Raw genomic sequence first — 22,228 nt, forward strand, 5'->3', positions numbered from 1 at the left:
GCACACTGAGTAACTTCTGTTTTTTGTGGACCTATTGAACTGAATGGGTCTGCAAAAAAAAAAAACTTAACGGACACAAAGAAAATACATTTGTGTGCATGAGGCCTAATGTTGTGATCCTGTTGGAGGAGCCAGAACAGGACCTCTCAATGACGTGCTGCAAGTGTATCTCATTCAATTCTCTGGTGTGTCTGGCCTTAAAGGGTTGTTCCCTTTTGATAATGATATGCCGTATCCTATCATTATGATGAAGGACTTATTGTGCTTATTCCCTGCAGTGAGTAGCTGGGTGCACTGCAGCATCTCCTTCATATTGAAAACTGAGGAAGTGTGGTCTTTAGGCTATTTTCACACTAGCGGTTTTTGGGGATCCGTTGTGAATCTGCAAAAAAACTTTCGTTACAATAATACAACCATCATGAATGGATCCGGTTGTATTATGTCTTCTTCTATAGCCATGACGGATCCGTCATGAACACCATTGAAAGTCAATGGGGGACGGATCCGTTTTCTATTGTGTCAGAGAAAACTTATCTGTCCTGACACACAATGTAAGGGCTCGTTCACACAACCGTTGGTGTCCTGTTCCCGTATTGCAGATCCCCAATACACGGGCTCCGTTCCGTTGTCATTCCGCATCACGGATGCGGACCTATTCATTTCAATGGGTCCGGAGATGTGGAACAGAAGCACTACGGAGTGCTTTCTGGGGTTCCGTGCCTCCGCACTGCAAAAAGATAGAGCATGTTCTATCTTTTTGCGGAACGAAGGGATCGCAGACCCATTCAAGGTAATGGGTCTGCGAACCCCATGCGCCTGCCCCACGGAAGGTGCCCATGCGATGCGGATCGCAATTTGCATTTCACAGCACGGGACACCAACGGTTGTGTGAATGAGCCCTAAGTCAAAGGAACAGATCTGTTTTCTCTTCCTCCACATCGCAGACAGAAAAACGCTGCTGGCAGCATTATTCTGTCCGCGATGGGAGCGCAACCAAACGGAACACCAAAATGCATTGCGTTTCGTTCAGTTGGGGACAAAACTGAAGAGTTTTCTCTTGCTTTTGAGATCCTATGATGGATCTCAATAGCGGTATTGAAACCGCTAGTGTGAAAGTAGCCTAAAGCTTAAAGGGGTATTCTGGTAATTAGTTATCCAAAGAATAGAGGAATCTATCATCTAGGTGGGGATCTGACTGCTGGGACCTCCAACCCCCAAAATTAATGGAGCAGCTGGTTGAACATGCCGCTCCATTCAGTCACTATGGCTTGGCAATTTAGGTCCCCTAGAGATGGTGGCAGTGCACATGCGCAACCTGCCTCTCCATTCATTTTGGGATGCCTAGCAGTTAGACCTCTATATACATATGAAGAGGTGAACAGAAATACTAGCTGACAGCTCAAGGGGAGTGTCCTTTCTGCTGCAGCTCAGGAGGGTTTTCTCAGCTATACCACAGCTCTGGAGGCAGTTAAAGGATGAAACTGAGCATGTGCGGCCATCTCTCCCGCCCGTTTACTCTCCTCTTTTTCCACTGCGGCTGCGCGGTCAAATTCGTAGCGCAGTGGAAAAGGAGACAGGAGGAGAGTAAACTGGCGGGCAGAGGCACACGGAGGGCGGGGTTATGAGCCGTTGAGGTGCTGCCTGGGACTCGGACGATTGAGACGCCGCCCTGGGCACTTGAGGGCGCATTTACAGAATCTTAAAAGTTCATTTTTGGCTGAAAGAAAACTCCATTAGATACAACAAAGGTACCGTTTTTAAGTTCTGGGTGGCACATATAACGCTATTTGATCAGTCTAATATGCGCAAATGTGGTGACAGTCCTTAAGGGGTTAAATCATTTTTAGGGTTATGTAACATGATTATTACAGCACCTCTAATATTCAGCAGCAGCATCACTGTGGTGGTGGGGTATTTGCAGCTGCTGGGCAGGAGATATTCTGTGCTGCACTGATATTTGCTTGGTGCCGCTGGGGAGGAGGTATTCTGTGATATTTGCTTGGCGCTGCTGGGGTGGTTTTCTGCACATTGGTATTTGCTGGGGAGGTATTCTATGCTGCAATTTTTGATATAACAAAATAATTGACTCCCTAAGGCCTCTTTCACACTTGCGTTGTCCGGATCCGGCGTGTACTCCACTTGCCGGAATTACACTCCGGATCCGGAAAAACGCAAGTGTACTGAAAGCATTTGAAGACGGAACTGTCTTCCAAATGCGTTCAGTGTTACTATGGCACCCAGGACGCTATTAAAGTCCTGGTTGCCATAGTAGTAGTGGGGAGCAGTATACTTACAGTCCGTGCGGCTCCCGGGGCGCTCCAGAATGACGTCAGAGCGCCCCATGCGCATGGATGACGTGATCCATGCGCTTGGGGCGCCCTGACGTCACTCTGAAGCGCCCCGGGAGCCGCACGGACGGTAAGTATGCTGCTCCCCCGCTCCCCGCTACACTTTACCATGGCTGCCAGGACTTTAGCGTCCTGGCAGCCATGGTAACCATTCAGAAAAAGCTGAATGTCTGCTCCGGCAATGCGCCGAAACGACGTTTAGCTTAAGGCCGGATCCGGATCAATGCCTTTCAATTGGCATTAATCCCGGATCCGGCCTTGCGGCAAGTGTTCCGGATTTTTGGCCGGAGCAAAAAGCGCAGCATGCTGCGGTATTTTCTCCGGCCAAAAAACGTTCCGTTCCGGAACTGAAGACATCCTGAACGGATTTCTCTCCATTCAGAATGCATTAGGATAATCCTGATCAGGATTCTTCCGGCATAGAGCCCCGACGATGGAACTCTATGCCGGAAGAAAAGAACGCAGGTGTGAAAGAGCCCTTAGTGGAACATTTTAAAATATGCACAAAGTCCTGGAGACAGATTTGGAGATAAAATGAGGTAATTCTTAAAAGTTTTACCATGAAATTCAACCAGTGGCTCAGACGGGTTCTGGTGTGATCTACTGGATGCAACCTGGGAAAGATCTAGCAGCAGAAGTCACCCAACTAAATAGTTTTCGCCTGGTGAAATCTTGATTGTTTCTATGTAGCACCCGGGCAAACTCTGGACAATACTTAAGGGCTTCAGTAGGGAGAACTTGGCTCCAGCAATGATGACAAACACTAATATAGATAGAAACTGTGCCAAGAACAAAGCATGGAAGCCTTTCCCAAACAGAAACTTCAGGGAAGGTCTCCCTGCTTTGTTCTCATGAACACCCGCAGATACAGAGCATATGATTTCAAGGCGGTGGACAATTCCTTTGAATCTGCCTCCTTTTCAGAACAATTTGTGTAATGTAAGCTGCTCTTATCAAATATAGTTTAGCATTTGTGTATGTCGGTTATATACAAGTTTATTTTCTACTATTGTACAAAATCTCAGGGTGACAACCTGTGAAATCACAGTCGGGGGGCAGTCCGCTTCCATAAAGAACAGCCGGTCCTGTGGTATAGCGGTTGGCCACATGCGGGGAGCGCCCCAGACCTCAGATGTACTTATAAATTACTTTTTCATCCACGGTTTGCAGTTCCAGCTTCACAGGACATTTGTACAGGTAGGAGAGCAATTCTTCAGTGTAGCCGGTCAGAAAGTAATACTTCTGAGCAGGCATCTTGCGGATTAGTATGGCACATATGACAATGAGGTTGGCCCGGCGCTTGATCACCACTTCATTAGCCAGGCAGCCATGGAATGTGCCATACATAAATTTACGGATGTAGACATCCTCTATGGTGCGCTCTGCAGCCCCTTCTTCACTATCTAGGTTACCTGAAAGGACAAGTAGAGACATATCATGAGCAGAAAAATAGCCTGAAGCTCCTTGTATACAAAACAATATAGGTACTTAGATCTCACCACTGCTCGGAAGTGATCGCTTACATACTGACACAGAGCAGCACAATATGGGACCATTATACAAAAAAAGACTATTCTAAGTCATCCGTACGGGAAGTGATTGCTAATATCTGTGTAGCAGACGTCCATGGATATTTTCCCCATGTACAAAGGACCATTGTGAGACCTAGAGTTGTTGCGTTACCAAATTTTTGATTCGATTTCAATACCATAAGAAAGTATTGCGATACTCGATACCACGTGAAAAAAAAGAAAACACCAAAAAAGCTGCGTGCAATCCGCATTAAAAAAAAAAAGGGGCAAATAGCGCAGTTTTTATTTTTTTTCTGTTATGGTGTTCACTGCATAGATTTTTTTAAAATATTTTAATATTTTGGACGTGGCGATATGTTTATTTATTGTTTATGTATTTTATATGTAAAATTGGGAAAGGGGGTGATTTATACTTAATACTTGTGGGGGTTTTAAACTTTTTTTTTTTTTACTTTTTATATAACTATTTCCCCCCTTAGGGGCTAGAACCGGGGATCTTTAAATCCCTTGTCCTATTCACCCTAATAGAGCTCTATCAGGGTGAATAGGACCTCACACTCTCCCTGCTGCCCTGGGCTTTGTGCACAGGGAGCCGACTATAACAGCCAGGGCTTCAGTAGCGTCCTGGCTGCCATGGTAACGATCTGAGCCCCAGGCTTACACTGCTGGGGCTCCGATCAGAAGCTGCCACTAATGAGAAGGGGAGGGGACCCTGTGGCCACTGACACCAATTATTTTAATACTGGGGGGGTTGAGGGGAGCAGGCGCACTGCGCCACCAATGATACCGTATTTAACCTTTAATACAGGAGGCGGATGCCGTCAGCAAATCAGCGGCAGTTAACCCCTCAGGTGCCGCACTTGAAGGGTTAACTGCCGCTGATCGCAGCTCCCTGTCAGAGGCAGGTTGCCAGCTACGTGATTCTGCTGCCGGCACCTGCCTCCTGTATTAAAGGTTAAAGACGACCTTTCATGGGTCCGGACTTTGTTAAGTAGCAGTCTACATAGAGCGGCACCCAGGGATCTCCCTGCACTTACTTTTATTCATGGGCACCGCTCCGTTCGCCCGCTGTGGCCCAGTTACCGTCTCCTTCCCCGTATGCTAATTACTACTATCGGAGCAATGGGGAGGAGACATCAGTTTCTCTGCTGGGCGTTCCTTCTCCCTGGCTGTGATGTTCTTGCGCTGCGATTGGACAGGGAGAAGGAACACCCACTAAAAAAGCTGATGTCTCCTCCCCATCGCTCCGATAGTAGTAATTAGCATACGGAGCAGGAGACGGTAACTGGGCCACAGCGGGCGAACGGAGCGACACCCAGGAATAATATTAAAGAGGACCTTTCACCAGAATAAAGCATCTAAACTAACTATCCCCCTGCACTAAACTAACTATCCCCCGGTATAGCCTCCGGTAGCTTCATAGTTAGGCTCCACCCAGGGGAACCTGCCAGCGTCTCCTTCTCCCATGCTGTAGCGCTGGCCAATCGCAGCGCTCAGCTCATAGCCTGAGAGAGAAAAAAAACTCTCAGGCTATGAGCTGAGCGCTGCGATTGGCCAGCGCTACAGCATAGGAGAAAGAGACCCCGGCAGGTTCCCCTGGGTGGAGCCTAACTATGAAGATACCAGAGGCTATACCGGGCGAACGGAGCGGCGCCCAGGTATAACAGTAAGTGCAGGGAGATCCCTGGGTGCCGCTCTACACGTCTGTATAGTTAGTTTAGATGCTTTATTCTGGTGAAAGGTCCTCTTTAAGTGCAGGGAGATCCCTGGGCGCCTCCTATCATTGGTGGCGCAGTGCGCCCGCCCCTCTTTATTGGCAGCACCGGGGAGGGGGAGGAGACTGCGTCCTTCTCCTCTGTGCTGCTCAGGGAAGATGAGCACGCTGTGCGCTCATGTTCTGTGATACTAGACTGCGCAGCCCAGTATCGGAAAAAATGGAAATCCCGGTATGATATCGATACCGGGACAAACGTATCGATTGGGTATCAAAATTTTGATACCCACAACAACCCTAGTGAGACCTTAAACTGGATACCTCCCTATTCACTGAAGCTTAGGCCTCCCAGCACAGGAGCGGACATTAAGCTCTGCTGCAGAAGAGCGGATGCGTCACGTCAATCACAACTGAAAAGGTGGCGTTGCAGTAAACGGTATACAATTCTCTGCTACTACAGACCGCACCCCAGCTGCTGTAGAACCTCTGAGATGGGATAGCTTCACCGGAATAAATGGCTAATCTCCATAAAGCTTTTCTTTTAAAAATGTCTGAACAAGTAATAATATGTCCCCTCCAAGAACACCAGAGGCGACTTAAAGGGAATCTGTCACCTAGTTTTACCCTATAGAGCTGCGGACATGCAGGGATAGATCTCCGCTGGCATGTCCGCAATATACCCGTCCCATAGCTTGGTGTGGTTTTATTTAGTTTAAAAAATGATTTTATAGATATGTAAATTAGCCAAGTAAGGTGCCCAAGGGGTGGTTACTTACGGTTAAGGAGCCCAGCACCGCCTGCATCCAGGAATCTCCTCCTTGCTCAAAGTTACAGTTCCGTAATCTCGCAATGCGCGAGCTAGCACATGCACAGTGCCGGCAAAGTGTTTGTTCCCTTTGCTGGCATCAGCCTCAGTGAACGAACTGCGCATTGCCATAAGTAACCACGCCTTGGGCATCTTACTTGGCTAATTTACATATCTATAAAATCTTTTTTTATACTAAATAAAACCACACAGAGCTATAGGACAGGTATATTGCGGAGATCTATCCCTGCACAGCTCTATAGGGTAAAACTAGGTGACAGATTCCCTTTAACCACCTCAGCCCCCCTAGCTTAAACACCCTGAAAGACCAGGCCACTTTTTACACTTCTGACCTACACCACTTTCACCGTTTATTGCTCGGTCATGCAACTTACCACCCAAATGAATTTTACCTCCTTTTCTTCTCACTAATAGAGCTTTCATTTGGTGGTATTTCATTGCTGCTGACATTTTTACTTTTTTTGTTATTAATCGAAATTTAACGATTTTTTTGCAAAAAAATGACATTTTTCACTTTCAGTTGTAAAATTTTGCAAAAAAAACGACATCCATATATAAATTTTGCTCTAAATTTATTGTTCTACATGTCTTTGATAAAAAAAAATGTTTGGGTAAAAAAAAAATGGTTTGGGTAAAAGTTATAGCGTTTACAAACTATGGTACAAAAATGTGAATTTCCGCTTTTTGAAGCAGCTCTGACTTTCTGAGCACCTGTCATGTTTCCTGAGGTTCTACAATGGCCAGACAGTACAAACACCCCACAAATGACCCCATTTCGGAAAGTACACACCCTAAGGTATTCGCTGATGGGCATAGTGAGTTCATAGAACTTTTTATTTTTTGTCACAAGTTAGCGGAAAATGATGATTTTTTTTTTTTTCTTACAAAGTCTCATATTCCACTGACTTGTGACAAAAAATAAAAAGTTCTATGAACTCACTATGCCCATCACGAAATACCTTGGGGTCTCTTCTTTCCAAAATGGGGTCACTTGTGGGGTAGTTATACTGCCCTGGCATTCTAGGGGCCCAAATGTGTGGTAAGGAGTTTGAAATCAAATTCTGTAAAAAAATGACCTGTGAAATCCGAAAGGTGCTCTTTGGAATATGGGCCCCTTTGCCCACCTAGGCTGCAAAAAAGTGTCACACATCTGGTATCTCTGTATTCAGGAGAAGTTGAGGAATGTGTTTTGGGGTGTCTTTTTACATATGCCCATGCTGGGTGAGATAAATATCTTGGTCAAATGCCAACTTTGTATAAAAAAATGGGAAAAGTTGTCTTTTGCCAAGATATTTCTCTCACCCAGCATGGGTATATGTAAAATGACACCCCAAAACACATTCCCCAACTTCTACTGAATACGGAGATACCAGATGTGTGACACTTTTTTGCAGCCTAGGTGGGCAAAGGGGCCCATATTCCAAAGAGCACCTTTCGGATTTCACTCGTCATTTTTTACAGAATTTGATTTCAAACTCCTTACCACACATTTGGGCCCCTAGAATGCCAGGGCAGTATAACTACCCCACAAGTGACCCCATTTTGGAAAGAAGAGACCCCAAGGTATTCGCTGATGGGCATAGTGAGTTCATGGAAGTTTTTATTTTTTGTCACAAGTTAGTGGAAAATGCTGATTTTTTTTTTTTTTTCATACAAACTTGTGACAAAAAATAAAAAATTCTAGGAACTCGCCATGCCCCTCACGGAATACCTTGGGGTGTCTTCTTTCCAAAATGGGGTCACTTGTGGGGTAGTTATACTGCCCTGGCATTTTCCAGGGGCCCTAATGTGTGGTAAGTAGGTAAATGACCAGTGAAATCCGAAAGGTGCTCTTTGGAATGTGGGCCCCTTTGCCCACCTAGGCTGCAAAAAAGTGTCACACATGTGGTATCGCCGTATTCAGGAGAAGTTGGGGAATATGTTTTGGGGTGTCTTTTTACATATACCCATGCTGGGTGAGAGAAATATCTTGGCAAAAGACAACTTTTCCCATTTTTTTATACAAAGTTGGCATTTGACCAAGATATTTATCTCACCCAGCATGGGTATATGTAAAATTACACCCCAAAACACATTCCCCAACTTCTCCTGAGTACGGCGATACCAGATGTGTGACACTTTTTTGCAGCCTAGATGCGCAAAGGGGCCCAAATTCCTTTTTAGGAGGGCATTTTTAGACATTTGGATACCAGACTTCTTCTCACGCTTTGGGGCCCCTAGAATGCCAGGGCAGTATAAATACCCCACATGTGACCCCATTTTGGAAAGAAGACACCCCAAGGTATTCAATGAGGGGCATGGCGAGTTCATAGAAATTTTTTTTTTTTGGCACAAGTTAGCGGAAATTGATATTTTTTATTTTTTTCTCACAAAGTCTCCCGTTCCGCTAACTTGGGACAAAAATTTCAATCTTTCATGGACTCAATATGCCCCTCACGGAATACCTGGGGGGTGTCTTCTTTCCGAAATAGGGTCACATGTGGGGTATTTATACTGCCCTGGCATTCTAGGGGCCCTAAAGCGTGAGAAGAAGTCTGGAATATAAATGTCTAAAAAATTTTACGCATTTGGATTCGGTGAGGGGTATGGTGAGTTCATGTGAGATTTTATTTTTTGTCACAAGTTAGTGGAATATGAGACTTTGTAAGAAAAAAAATAAAAAATTCCGCTAACTTGGGCCAAAAAAATGTCTGAATGGAGCCTTACAGAGGGTGATCAATGACAGGGGGGGGTGATCAATGACAGGGGGGGGTGATCAATGACAGGGGGGGGTGATCAATGACAGGGGGGGGGTGATCAATGACAGGGGGGGGTGATCAATGACAGGGGGGGGTGATCAATGACAGGGGGGGGTGATCAATGACAGGGGGGTGATCAATGACAGGGGGAGTGATCAATGACAGGGGGAGTGATCAATGACAGGGGGAGTGATCAATGACAGGGGGAGTGATCAATGACAGGGGGAGTGATCAATGACAGGGGGGGGTGATCAATGACAGGGGGGGGTGATCAATGACAGGGGGGGGTGATCAATGACAGGGGGGGGTGATCAATGACAGGGGGGGGTGATCAATGACAGGGGGGGGTGATCAATGACAGGGGGGGGGTGATCAATGACAGGGGGGGGGTGATCAATGACAGGGGGGGTGATCAATGACAGGGGGGGGTGATCAATGACAGGGGAGTGATCAATGACAGGGGGAGTGATCAATGACAGGGGGGTGATCAGGGAGTCTATATGGGGTGATAACCACAGTCATTGATCACGCCCCTGTAAGGCTTCATTCAGACGTCCGGATGCGTTTTGCGGATCCGATCCATCTATCAGTGCATCCGTAAAAATCATGCGGACATCTGAATGGAGCTTTACAGGGGGGTAATCAATGACAGGGGGGTAATCAATGACAGGGGGGTGATCAGGGAGTCTATATGGGGTGATAACCACAGTCATTGATCATGCCCCTGTAAGGCTTCATTCAGACGTCCGGATGCGTTTTGCGGATCCGATCCATCTATCAGTGCATCCGTAAAAATCATGCGGACATCTGAATGGAGCTTTACAGGGGGTTGATCAATGACAGGGGGGTGATCAGGGAGTCTATATGGGGTGATAACCACAGTCATTGATCACGCCCCTATAAGGCTTCATTCAGACGTCCGTATGCGTTTTGCGGATCCGATCCATCTATCAGTGCATCCGTAAAAATCATGCGGACATCTGAATGGAGCTTTACAGGGGGGTAATCAATGACAGGGGGGTGATCAGGGAGTCTATATGGGGTGATAACCACAGTCATTGATCATGCCCCTGTAAGGCTTCATTCAGACGTCCGGATGCGTTTTGCGGATCCGATCCATCTATCAGTGGATCCGTAAAAATCATGCGGACATCTGAATGGAGCTTTACAGGGGGTTGATCAATGACAGGGGGGTAATCAATGACAGGGGGGTAATCAATGACAGGGGGGTAATCAATGACAGGGGGGTAATCAATGACAGGGGGGTAATCAATGACAGGGGGGTAATCAATGACAGGGGGGTGATCAGGGAGTCTATATGGGGTGATAACCACAGTCATTGATCATGCCCCTGTAAGGCTTCATTCAGACGTCCGGTTGCGTTTTGCGGATCCGATCCATCTATCAGTGCATCCGTAAAAATCATGCGGACATCTGAATGGAGCTTTACAGGGGGTTGATCAATGACAGGGGGGTGATCAGGGAGTCTATATGGGGTGATCAGGGGCTAATAAGGGGTTAATAAGTGACGGGGGGGGGTGTAGTGTAGTGTAGTGGTGCTTGGTGGGACTCTACTGAGCTGCCTGTGTCCTCTGGTGGTCGATCCAAACAAAGGGGACCACCAGAGGACCAGGTAGCAGGTATATTAGACGCTGTTGTCAAAACAGCGTCTAATATACCTGTTAGGGGTTAAAAAAAACACATCTCCAGCCTGCCAGCGAACGATCGCCGCTGGCAGGCTGGAGATCAACTCTCTTACCTTCCGTTCCTGTGTGCGCGCGTTCACAGGAAATCCCGGCTCACGCGAGATGACGCGTATATGCGTCGCTGAGCGCAGGGCTGCCACCTCCGGAACGCGAATCTGCGTACAGCGGTCCGGAGGTGGTTAAAGGGAATGTGACATCAGAAAATGATCTGCTGTTTAAATCACTTTTTTATGATTTAACATATATTTTTTTATAATTTTTGATGATGTTATTTTTAAGGCTACTTTCACACTTGCGTTTGGTGCGGATCCATCATGGATCTGCCCAGACGGATCTTTTTAGATAATACAAACGTCTGCATCTGTTCAGAACGGATCTGTTTGTATCATCTTTAACATAGCCAAAACGGATCTTTCTTGAACACGATTGAAAGTCAATGGAGGACGAATCCGTTTTCTATTGTGCCAGATTGTTTTATAGAAAATGGATCCGTCCCCATTGGCTTACATCATGTGTCAGAACAGATCCGTTTGGCTCAGTTTCATCAGATGGACACCAAAACGCTGCAGGCAGCCTCCAAAGCAGAATGGGGAAGGAACGGAGGCAAACTGATGCCTTCTGAGCGGATCCTTATCCATTCAGAATGCATTAGGGCAAAACTGATCCGTTTTGGACCGCTTGTGAGAGCCCTGAACGGATCTCAGAAACGGAAAGCCGAAACGCCAGTGTCAAGTAGCCTAAGTTTGATGTCACTTTTTATATTTAAACTAAAACCAAAAATCCTGCAGTTTTTGCGCTGGCCACTATGCCTAATAATTGGCGCCACTTCTTGGTCTGTACAGATCACTTTACTGCAGTTATCTCATTGTAATCCTGCCTGTAATGATATCACCTCTGTGTATAGATAAGACAGGATCCCCCATTCACAATAGGTGATATCACATCTTATCTATTCTTTCCTCGTACAATGACCTCTGCGCAGGTCACAGAGCACGTCTAGAAATCTCTCCAATAGAAGTCAATGAGGTCCCCTCCTGACCATTGTGTTTATGGCCCATGGGGCTGCCGTAAAGCGATTTTCTTAATGCTGTTAAGAACAGCTCAGACAAGATGGCCGCCCCCATAATCCTGTTCAGAAAATAGAATAAAATAAAAAAATTCTACAATCAGAAAATAAAAACAGATTACAAAAAAAAAAATGTGATTTTAACTGGCAGAAAAAAATAATAATTTGTGACTTCTCCTTTTAAAGGGGTTCTCCACTTTGGACAATCACTACTTGCTAGACAGATCCCTTGATAATAATCAGATCATGGGCAGACATTTACTAAGGCCTCAAGCACACGACGTTATGTGGTCCATAAGACACCGAACCCGGCGGTGTGCATGCCACAGCTATAGAAATGTCTTACTTGTCCACAAAAAAAAGACAAGAAAAGGACAGAATCTACATATTCTGGCATCCATCGGTGAAAAACACATTGGCCCGGATTTATCATACCTTCACTCCAGAGTTCTGGTGTCACAAAGTCGCAAAAATAGGGCTTGTGTGACTTTTTGCAATTGCTTGCTCAAAATTTTGCTTTTTTTTTTTTTTGCACTAGCGCAAAGTTTGGAACTTTTTACAACATTCAGTCCAGTTTTGTAATGTGGGTGGGTTAGCTATGTTAAGGAGTTTCACTCCAGATTTATTATTGTGTCTCACTCCAGGAGGAGGGTGGAGTAGGAAAACTGGTGTAGCTTTTCTAGGTCTAAAGATGAGCCAAATTTATCAAACATATATAGGACATAAAATACACCAACAAACAGTCAAGCAAAACAGACTTCATATATCCCCCTCATGATAAATCCCCCCCCCTTGTATCCGGATGCCCCATTCACTTCTATACGCACAATGAACATGCTATGATTTTTCCCAAATGCAGAGAAGATAGGTATGCCTCCGCAATTGCAAACCGAATCCAACGTGCGATTGCCACCTTGGAGGCCGCCAATCCCTTGCGAGGACCACTGCTAAATAAATCTTCAGAGCCCTGACAACATCCAAATGGTGTAACTCACTTTCCCTAGGGTGTGAAGGAGAGGGACACAGTGAGGGAAGGACAATTTCTTCATTGATATGGAAGTCAGAGACCACCTTCGGGAGAAAGGAAGGAACGGGCCGGAGAACCGCTTTATCCTTATGAAGAACCAGGAAGGGTTCTCTACAAGAGAGCGCCGCCAACTCGGACACCCGTCTGATGGAAGTGATAGCTACAAGGAAATCTACCCGTATTTTCCAGGGGGATATGACGACTGGGCGTATAAGACGACCCCCAACTTTTCCATTTAAAATATAGGGTTTGGGCTATACTCGCCGTATAAGACTACCCCTGAATGCCCAGCCCCCCCTGTCTTCAAGACGATCTTCCCCAGTCTAGGGAACTGACTGGAATCTGTGGATGGTACTGTTATGAGGAGGGGGATCTGTGGATGGTACTGTTATGGGAGGGGTATCAGCGGATGACACTATATAGCATCTTATGCTATATGTGCCACCCACAGATCCCCCTCCCCTAAACAGTGCCACCCACAGATCCCCCTCCCCTAAACAGTGCCACCCACAGATCCCCCTCCCCTAAACAGTGCCATCCACAGATCCCCCTCCCCTAAACAGTGCCATCCACAGATCCCCCTCCCCTAAACAGTGCCATCCACAGATCCCCCTCCCCTAAACAGTGCCATCCACAGATCCCCCCTCCCTAAACAGTGCCATCCACAGATCCCCCTCCCCTAAATAGTGCCATCCACAGATCCCCCTCCCCTAAACAGTGCCATCCACAGATCCCCCTCCCCTAAACAGTGCCACCCACAGACCCCCCTCCCCTAAACAGTGCCACCCACAGACCCCCCTCCCCTAAACAGTGCCATCCACAGACCCCCCTCCCCTAAACAGTGCCATCCACAGACCCCCCTCCCCTAAACAGTGCCATCCACAGACCCCCCTCCCCTAAACAGTGCCATCCACAGACCCCCCTCCCCTAAACAGTGCCATCCACAGATCCCCCCTCCCTAAACAGTGCCATCCACAGATCCCCCTCCCCTAAATAGTGCCATCCACAGATCCCCCTCCCCTAAACAGTGCCATCCACAGATCCCCCTCCCCTAAACAGTGCCACCCACAGACCCCCCTCCCCTAAACAGTGCCACCCACAGACCCCCCTCCCCTAAACAGTGCCATCCACAGACCCCCCTCCCCTAAACAGTGCCATCCACAGACCCCCCTCCCCTAAACAGTGCCATCCACAGACCCCCCTCCCCTAAACAGTGCCATCCACAGACCCCCCTCCCCTAAACAGTGCCATCCACAGACCCCCCTCCCCTAAACAGTGCCATCCACAGACCCCCCTCCCCTAAACAGTGCCATCCACAGACCCCCCTCCCCTAAACAGTGCCATCCACAGACCCCCCTCCCCTAAACAGTGCCATCCACAGACCCCCCCTCCCCTAAACAGTGCCATCCACAGACCCCCCCTCCCCATAATAGTGCCATCCACAGACCCCCCTCCCCATAATAGTGCCATCCACAGATCCCCCCCCCTAAAAAGTGCCATCCACATCAAGCGGCAGGTACTTTAGGATAGGATATCAGTTGATTGGGGGTGGAGCAGCAGAATGAACTTTCCAACAAGCGGTGCGTTCCCCCTAGGGCCAGTTTTTTGGCTCTGAATTTGGGATGTTTGAGCTTAAAAAATGCTTGAAAACATTGGCGGAAACTTGGGCCGAATCCACACTGAAACTGAAATTAACACAAAGCTTTAAATAAATTTGCGTGCTTTTTTTTGCGCAGTACACCCATTGGTAAAAAAAAAAAAAAGTTTTAAATTGTGTTGGAGGAAAAAAACATGCACAGATTCCGCACTAAAAAATGAGGCATGTGAACATACCCTAATTGTTTCCACAGACAGAACCTCAGCTGTGGCTGTGCCAGGTACTGCAGCTCGGTCCTTTTCAGCAGAGTGGCAGGATCAGTCAACACAAGAGTTTGAGTTTATTACTTGTCTCCCAATTCAAATATCCTGCAAAGTGATAATATAACCACAAGGATGCACTGTGCTGCTGTGAATGTTTTCCCTTACAGACATAGCACAAACAGCAAAGATCTTCCGATAAAGGGGTTCTCCGGAAATTAAGAAAACAAAGTGATTGAAAATACTTAAATATTACCGTACTTTATTCTAAATATATTCCCAAATAATTTTTATTATTTATAATGGCTCGTTTCGTATAGGGACCAATCACCAGGGGATATAAAATGGCCGCCGTCCTTTTAGTACACACAAAACCTGTCCTCACCACACAGCAGGACAAGTTATTTCCGAACACTGAGCTAAAGAGCTGCCTCATCCTCCTCTCTGCTCTACTTGTCAGGGATTATGATACTGAATACGGTTTAATATGATCTTCAGGTGAATCTCTGTAGAAATGGAGTTCATGAGGAGACATGACGTACAGTGGGGAAGTGGCTAATTAGTAGCAGCTCTTGTATGCAGTCTCCATTACCACAGCCCCACATCACCACAGTCTGTCCTGTTCATCCTCTCTGTACTTCATGTCTCCTCATGAACTCCATTCCTACAGAGATTCAGCTGAAGATCTTATCAGCTGTATTCAGGATCATAATCCCTGACAAGTAGGAGAGGAGGCTGAGGCAGCTCTTTACTTGTGAACTAACTTGTTCTGCTGTGTGATTAGGACGGGTTTTGTGTGGACTAATAGGATGGTGGCCTAACAATTGCTCCCTAGACAAAGCGAGCCATTTACAACTAAAGAAACGTATTCAATAAAATATTTATAATAAAGTAATATTTAAAGGCTGCAGACACCTTTGGAGGCATTGTACTCATTTTGAGCTAAAAAATAAATTTTTCAATTAGTCTTCATTAAAAATGTTGAGCACCTTTCTCTGTACAGCTTTTAGATCCTTTACTAGCAGGCATTGTATTTTTACTGTGTTCCATCAGGCAGCTCAGCTGAGGGCTGCTTATTTTTAATCTCAACACTATTCTAATCTTAGTGATATCAACGTGGCTTAAATATGTGTTTTTGAGCCATTTTTCACAAAGTCACACAATTCTCACAGCTAAGCAGAGCTTAACCCTTTGTGACAGAGCTGCTGAATATTTCTAATAAAGATCAACTGAAAAAAGCCAAAAATGAGTAAAATGCAATCATAAAAAAATTACCCTTAAGGTGTACATAGCCTTTAACTATTTTCAGTAATTTTCTTTTTATGAATTCATGGAGAACCCCTTTGGAAAAAAAAATAAAAAATGCTCCGATAACTCAAACTACCACTCGCTTCTAGGAAGAAGTTCTTGTTTTGGGTCACGGCTGTTACATGGCATGGATGAAATGACTCTTGGTGAAATTTATCAAACTGAATGGGGGGGGGGTTGCCTATAGCAGCCAGTCAGATTGCAGCTGGCTATAAGCAAATGTAACCCCCTCCTCCTGTGTCTTTATCAGGGATACAACTTATTGGATGGGAACCATCTTAGCCGGACTTCCCCTACAAGTGCAGGTCTATTCTGTCATTCCTGATGCTTCAAAAAAATGCCGTCTGCATGGGAGGAAAAATCTTAGGGAGGAAAACCTCCCGCCACGGTTGAAAAGAACTGCCCCGTCTGTACCACGTAGTAAGAATTTTCAACATGGATAAGCATGATGCATGGTATAAAGCTCTTACTTGTGTGTTGAGAAAGCCACCCTTTCCTATGGGCGATGTAATGAGGGGGATGTACCTCTTCATAGGTCACCGGCTTGTCTCCTTTACCCACGCGAACACGTGCTGCACGGTTCTAGGCAAAAAAAAAAGGAATGTTTTAAAGTCATTAATAAACTGTTAAATAACAAAAAACAATTTTTTCATTAAAATTTTCTGAATTTTTAGTTTTTATTGATTACATTTTATTTAATTAAACCCTATTTTTTTTTCTCCCTTAATGGGATTGTTTGATGGCTTACATAATACTCTGCTGCAGGGTCCAAAGGCATACTTTAGGACGATGTACAAGCAGATTGTCGGGAAGGAATCTGCTGATTGCTAGCGGAGGAGACCGATGTATGAGTATGGGGAGGAATGATCGCTAATGCCATCGCTCTTCTCCATACTGTCTGGTTGTTTCCCGGCAGCAGATGATGTTTACACAGCACCATCTGCCACGGGAAACAAGGATTTTTGTGCTGCACTAACGATCCAATTACCCAATGCACAAGCATATCGCTCGTTCATCAGGTAATCGGCAGTACATTTACACCGCCAGATAACCGCTAAGTAAGGCTCTTTAGCGATGATCTTTTCAATTCTCGGCCCATGTAAAGAGCCCTTAACATGGCAGATAAGGGGGCCCATGCTGCCTTGGCAACTCATAGGCATCCTGCAATCGTGTCTGGGGAGGGAGGCCAATAAGATGACAAATAAGGCCCCCATCCCTTTATCAGACCACAGAGTTACCTCTGACCCCAGCAGTTGCAGCAGTGTCGGTTGTGACACAGCCAGCGCCGTGAACGAACAGCATTTTGCCCCGGAGTTACGGTCATATATGGGGATATAGTCTTCACAAGGCAAACTCCCCACATCCTTACAGAAGGTGAAACCTCACCCCTGATTCTGGCAATCACTAAATTCCATTAACCTGATAATCCGGCACTTGAACTAAAAATCAAAGTAATGTGGAATCTGAAAAGGCTGATCGGAATCAAATTAGGAAATTCCTGGTTTACAAAATGGTATTTGGCGCAATCTTCCTGAAGGTTCTATACCAGGTCACCGGCTTCTGATTCACCTCCTGCCAGTAAGGCTTCATGCACACGGGCGGGCCCGCAAATTGTGGTCCACAATGCACGGGCACCAAGCGTAGGGCTGCCGCACTTGAATGGGGTCCACGATCCGTACCGCAAAATAGTGCATGCCCTACTTTTCTGCAATGCAGAGGCACAGACAGAAACCCCACAGAAGCACTCCGTGGGGTTCCATGCCTACGTTCCACACCGACCTTCCAGATTGCAGATGCATTCATATGAATGGCTCTGCATCTGTGATGCGGGGTGCACACGGCCGGTGCCCGTGTATTGCCGACCTGCTGTTTGCGGGCCACAATACGGGCAGGGCCGTGTGCACAAGTCCTAAACTACATGTATGATTTCCATGATTACATATGACATGTGAAATGTCCTCGGAGAAATAAAGACAGTAATACTGCTGTGCTCACCTTTAAACAAACGGAGCTGGTCTGAATACAGCGGATGTGAGAACGTGGAGGGAAAGCGCCTTCTAGTCCTCTGAGCAAAACCTAAAAAGGAAGAGGGAATATTTAGCCTTGCTGTTTGCTGGATCTGATGACGTCACTCGCTGCCGCCGCCTGGTAGTCGCTCCCACAGCTTACATGAAGGAAAGACCATCGCAGACTACATAAGATCTGCTGTTTTGGGCTTCTTCTTCTTCTGTGTCAGACCCCCATATTCAGATATTAATGACCTATCCTGATCAATATCTACTTCTGGAAACCCCTTTAACCCCTTAGAGGCCAGCCTCTTTTGAGCCTTAATAACCAAGCGACGTTTTTCATCGTCGCCTTCCAAGAGCTATTACTTTTATCTTTCCGCCCATGTAGCTGTATGAGTTTTTTGGGTATGCATAACTTATCAATTAACTTTTATTAACTCTTTCTGGGAGGATGGAAAAAACTGAGTTTTTACATTATAAATTTTGTAGCATTCATTTTTCAGCATAAATAATATCATAACTTTATTCTCTGGGTCAGTAGGATTACAGCGATACCTAATACATATAGTTTTGTTTTTACATTTTACTACTTTTGTACTTTTGCACAATAACACACCCCCCCCCCCCCCCCCCCAATAGTAATTACTGGGGTATGAGGGGCAGTGCAGGGCACAAGCATTTACAGAGGTTGTGCCAAGGTATAAAGTATACTCTACCACAGGATAGGGGATAAGTATCTGATCAGTAGGAATCTGATGATGTGGCCCCAGTATTAATGGAGCAGCGGTAGACCATGCAAGCTACAGCTCCATTCATTCTATAAAGGACTGGAGGGGTTAACCAAGTACAACGCTTAGCTATTTCCGGATTAGAATACCCCTTTAACCTGCACTAGGCACAATACCAGGGTGTAACTACCATAGCGGCAGACCATGCCGTCTTAGTTGGGATCATCCCCCTTCTACTGGGGGCAAAAAATTAGTCAGGACTCTACCCTCTAAAGGAGCAACTTTTAGCAAATGAGGCAGTGGGAAAATGAGCCAAGGGTCATTGAAAGGGGTTTAGGCGAAAACCCTTCTGTCCTGTGTGGGGGGCCTGGTTTGATCCTTGCTATGGGGCCCGTACTTCTCTATGTACGACACTGCAAATTAGATTTTCCCACGTTTGTTCTTCTGCCACTCTTGTCTTTAGGTTGTTACTGGCAATGCAGCTCAGCCTCATTTACTTGAATAGTCCCGAGCTGTAATACCAAACATAACCCACTGACAAGAGTGGCGCTGTGTTCATGATAAATAAAGGAGACGATTTTTGTTCTCATCTCCGACAACTCCCTTTTAAAGAGTATCCTGAATGTGTGAAGTTATCCCCTATCCACAAGACAGGAAAAACTATTAGATCGGTGGGATTCCTACTGCTGGGACCCCCACCAAACATGAGAATGGGGCCCACTATAATGAACGGAGCGGCCTTTGGGTAGGTGCTCAGCCGCTCTATTCATTTCTATGGCAGTTCTGGAGATAGCCAGTCCTTTTTTCTCATGGTCAGTGAGGATCCCAGCGGTCAGACCCCCACCAATCTAATAATAATCCCCTATCCTGAGGACACAGGAGAACTTCACACAACCGGAATACCCCTTTAAGTTCCTTTACACCCAAAACGTCAGGAGATACCAGCTTACGTTATAGAACTGTATGGTACATGTACGGGGTATAGGATAAACGTCTGATCACTGGGCGGTCCACCACTGCGATTCCAAGGAGGAGGACGGCCATTTTAGGTTACTGGTGATCGGCCTGTCACAGAGCTCAGACCCAAGCAGCTCGGGGTCCATCTAGGGTTTGCACTCACTTCACCCCAAATTGCTGAGCATTCTAAGCCATGCCCCCAACTCCTCAAAGCAACGTCCCTCTCCCAGTAATGGTGCCAGCAAAAGGGGAAAAAAAGACTGGAAGACCTGAAGGTGAGCTGTGCGGGCCGGAGATCTTCTCTCACAGGGTGACATGTCCACCGGCTGCACGGACTGACAGCAGGTGACAGTCAGTTTGTACCTGCAGCTCACGCTTAATGCTGCCATCTAAGAGTGAGCTACTGAAAAGGAAGACGTCCCCGCGTCCGTCCAGGCCCTGCGCCAGAGGGGGGACAGGGAGCCAGACACCTGCCCAGTCCGTCACATGACCTCGGCAGATTTATCGCCATTAGAAGTAAACAAAGAATCCTTTTGAGTGGCAGCAAGCAGAGATATTGAAAATGGTACATATATTTTCTTTATGCAATTTTTGCCGAGTGAACAGAGCTGAAAACACAGATGCCAGAAGATTAACCCCTTAGATGTTGCGGTCAACGCTGACAGTGCCATCTAAGGGGTTAATCCTATGGCTGTGTAAAGGGGGGTTCTGCTGGTGCAGTTTTGGCCGCACTGTGGGGTCTGAGGCAGGTAATAAATGTGCAAACACCTGTAATACCAGCAGACAGCCAAGCTTCAAACACGTGCCCCACTATAGAGGTCCTGTGTGTAGCAGCCATCCCGCCCCTTATAACAGAAGAGGCGCCCTGCCCCCTGGGTCTCCTCACAGCAAAGACCTACCGCCCTCAGTGACCCCCAAAGTGCCTTACCTGCAGCCGGCTCACAGTGCTGCACATGGGCGCCGCCATCTTTGGAACGTACCACAGAGCTATCAGTGGGGAGGAAACACACACGACATTGCCATTGCTTGCCAATAGCGACATCTGGTGGACAAATGTGAAAAGCGCGCCTGCTGCTACTACGCAGATATATTCCAGTATGCTCGGGAGTGTAATAGAAAGCAATGGCAGCTCCGCACAGCACTGAATATAATGCAGTCAGCTATACAGCCGCCCAGACATATCTGTTTCTGGATAAACTGCAGGGATGCCGCCCTCATTTTTTATATTTTCTGAACAATTGATAACAAAAAAAATCAGGGACAATCAGCACTTTTTGCAATTTACTGCACATATGCCTGGAAAAAGCAGGAGGAAGGAGAAGGGAGCTCACATGATGACCCTGAGAGGGGGAGGGCTTACCCTGATCGGCTCCCAGACCTCTGAGCCCTGCCATGTGCCCAGACCACATATGGGGTGTTTCTGTAAACCTAAGAATTTGGATACTATTGAGATTTGTTTGGCTTTTAACCCTTTCTGAGTTACAGTAAGAATGGATTAAAAATGGAAAATCTGTAACAAAATTTGTAAAATCAGATTTGTATAATTTGAGGAGAGTATGTAAGCCCCCCCCCCTTTCTTAACATTTTTACAAATGACATCTAAAATTTTAATGTATTCACAGATTGAACATAGTCCTGTTCGGGGAATTCTATAGTAGAATGTGGTCATAAACATAAGAATTCACAGCAATACAGTCAATGCACCCTTCTAATATATAGATAATAAATAATAAGAAGAAAAAGAAAATCAAAATCTAGGGTCAGATTGATGTTAGCTTGCACGATATTTGCAATCTGGTTAGTAGATGTTAGTGAAACCTATTGGGGGCAGTAGCCCTAATTCTGGCCCTAGTGTAGCAGCCCTGCCTATATACGGAATAGCCGCCCCGATAGGGGCGATCCCGTCTCTCGTGCCTCCTAGTGTCCCTGGTTAACCCTCTCACGGGGTGGATGCCTATATAATGAGGGACCCTATAGGGACGCCTGGGCTATTCTACACAAGAAAAATAATAAATGTATATAAATACCCAAGGTAAGGCCTCTTTCACACTTGCGTTGTTGGGATCCGGCATGCACTTCCGTTGCCGGAGGTGCCTGCCGGATCCGTAACAACGCAAGTGTACTGAAAGCATTTGAAGACGGAACCGTCTTCCAAATGCGTTCAGTGTTACTATGGCACCCAGGACGCTATTAAAGTCCTGGTTGCCATAGTAGGAGCGGGGAGCGGTATACTTACAGTCCGTGCGGCTCCCCGGCGCTCCAGAATGACGTCAGAGCACCCCATGCGCATGGATGACGTGATCCATGTGATCACGTGATCCATGCGCTTGGGGCGCCCTGACGTCACTCTGGAGCGCCCGGGGAGCCGCACGGACGGTAAGTATGCTGCTCCCCTGCTCCCCGCTACACTTG

The 22,228-nt window shown here is 46.4% G+C and overlaps 1 protein-coding gene across 1 annotated transcript; it reads right to left on the reverse strand.

Moving 5' to 3' along the window:
• Positions 1-3,324: 3,324 nt before the first annotated feature.
• On the reverse strand, positions 3,325-20,878 carry MRPS24 (mitochondrial ribosomal protein S24). Its single transcript, XM_040414602.1, has 4 exons — positions 20,745-20,878; positions 18,118-18,198; positions 16,593-16,704; positions 3,325-3,760 (listed from the first exon to the last, which is right to left on the reverse strand). Exons 1-4 carry the CDS (start codon positions 20,856-20,858, stop codon positions 3,477-3,479), a joined length of 591 nt encoding a protein of 196 aa, XP_040270536.1. The 5' UTR covers positions 20,859-20,878; the 3' UTR covers positions 3,325-3,476.
• Between the last annotated feature and the right edge of the window lie 1,350 nt (positions 20,879-22,228).

Source organism: Bufo bufo, chromosome 1 (genome assembly GCF_905171765.1).
Source record: "Bufo bufo chromosome 1, aBufBuf1.1, whole genome shotgun sequence".
Classification (NCBI taxonomy): Eukaryota; Metazoa; Chordata; class Amphibia; order Anura; family Bufonidae; genus Bufo; species Bufo bufo.

Excerpts from the sequence above, each read along its gene's own strand:
- MRPS24 (XM_040414602.1), bottom strand. The coding sequence starts at position 20,858 with ATGTCGCTATTGGCAAGCAATGGCAATGTCGTGTGTGTTTCCTCCCCA. Across the intron at positions 16,705-18,117 it reads CCAGCTCCGTTTGTTTAAAG|AACCGTGCAGCACGTGTTCG; the intron begins GTGAGCACAGCA and ends TTTTTTGCCTAG. Across the intron at positions 3,761-16,592 it reads GTGGCTTTCTCAACACACAA|GTAACCTAGATAGTGAAGAA; the intron begins GTAAGAGCTTTA and ends TTGTCCTTTCAG.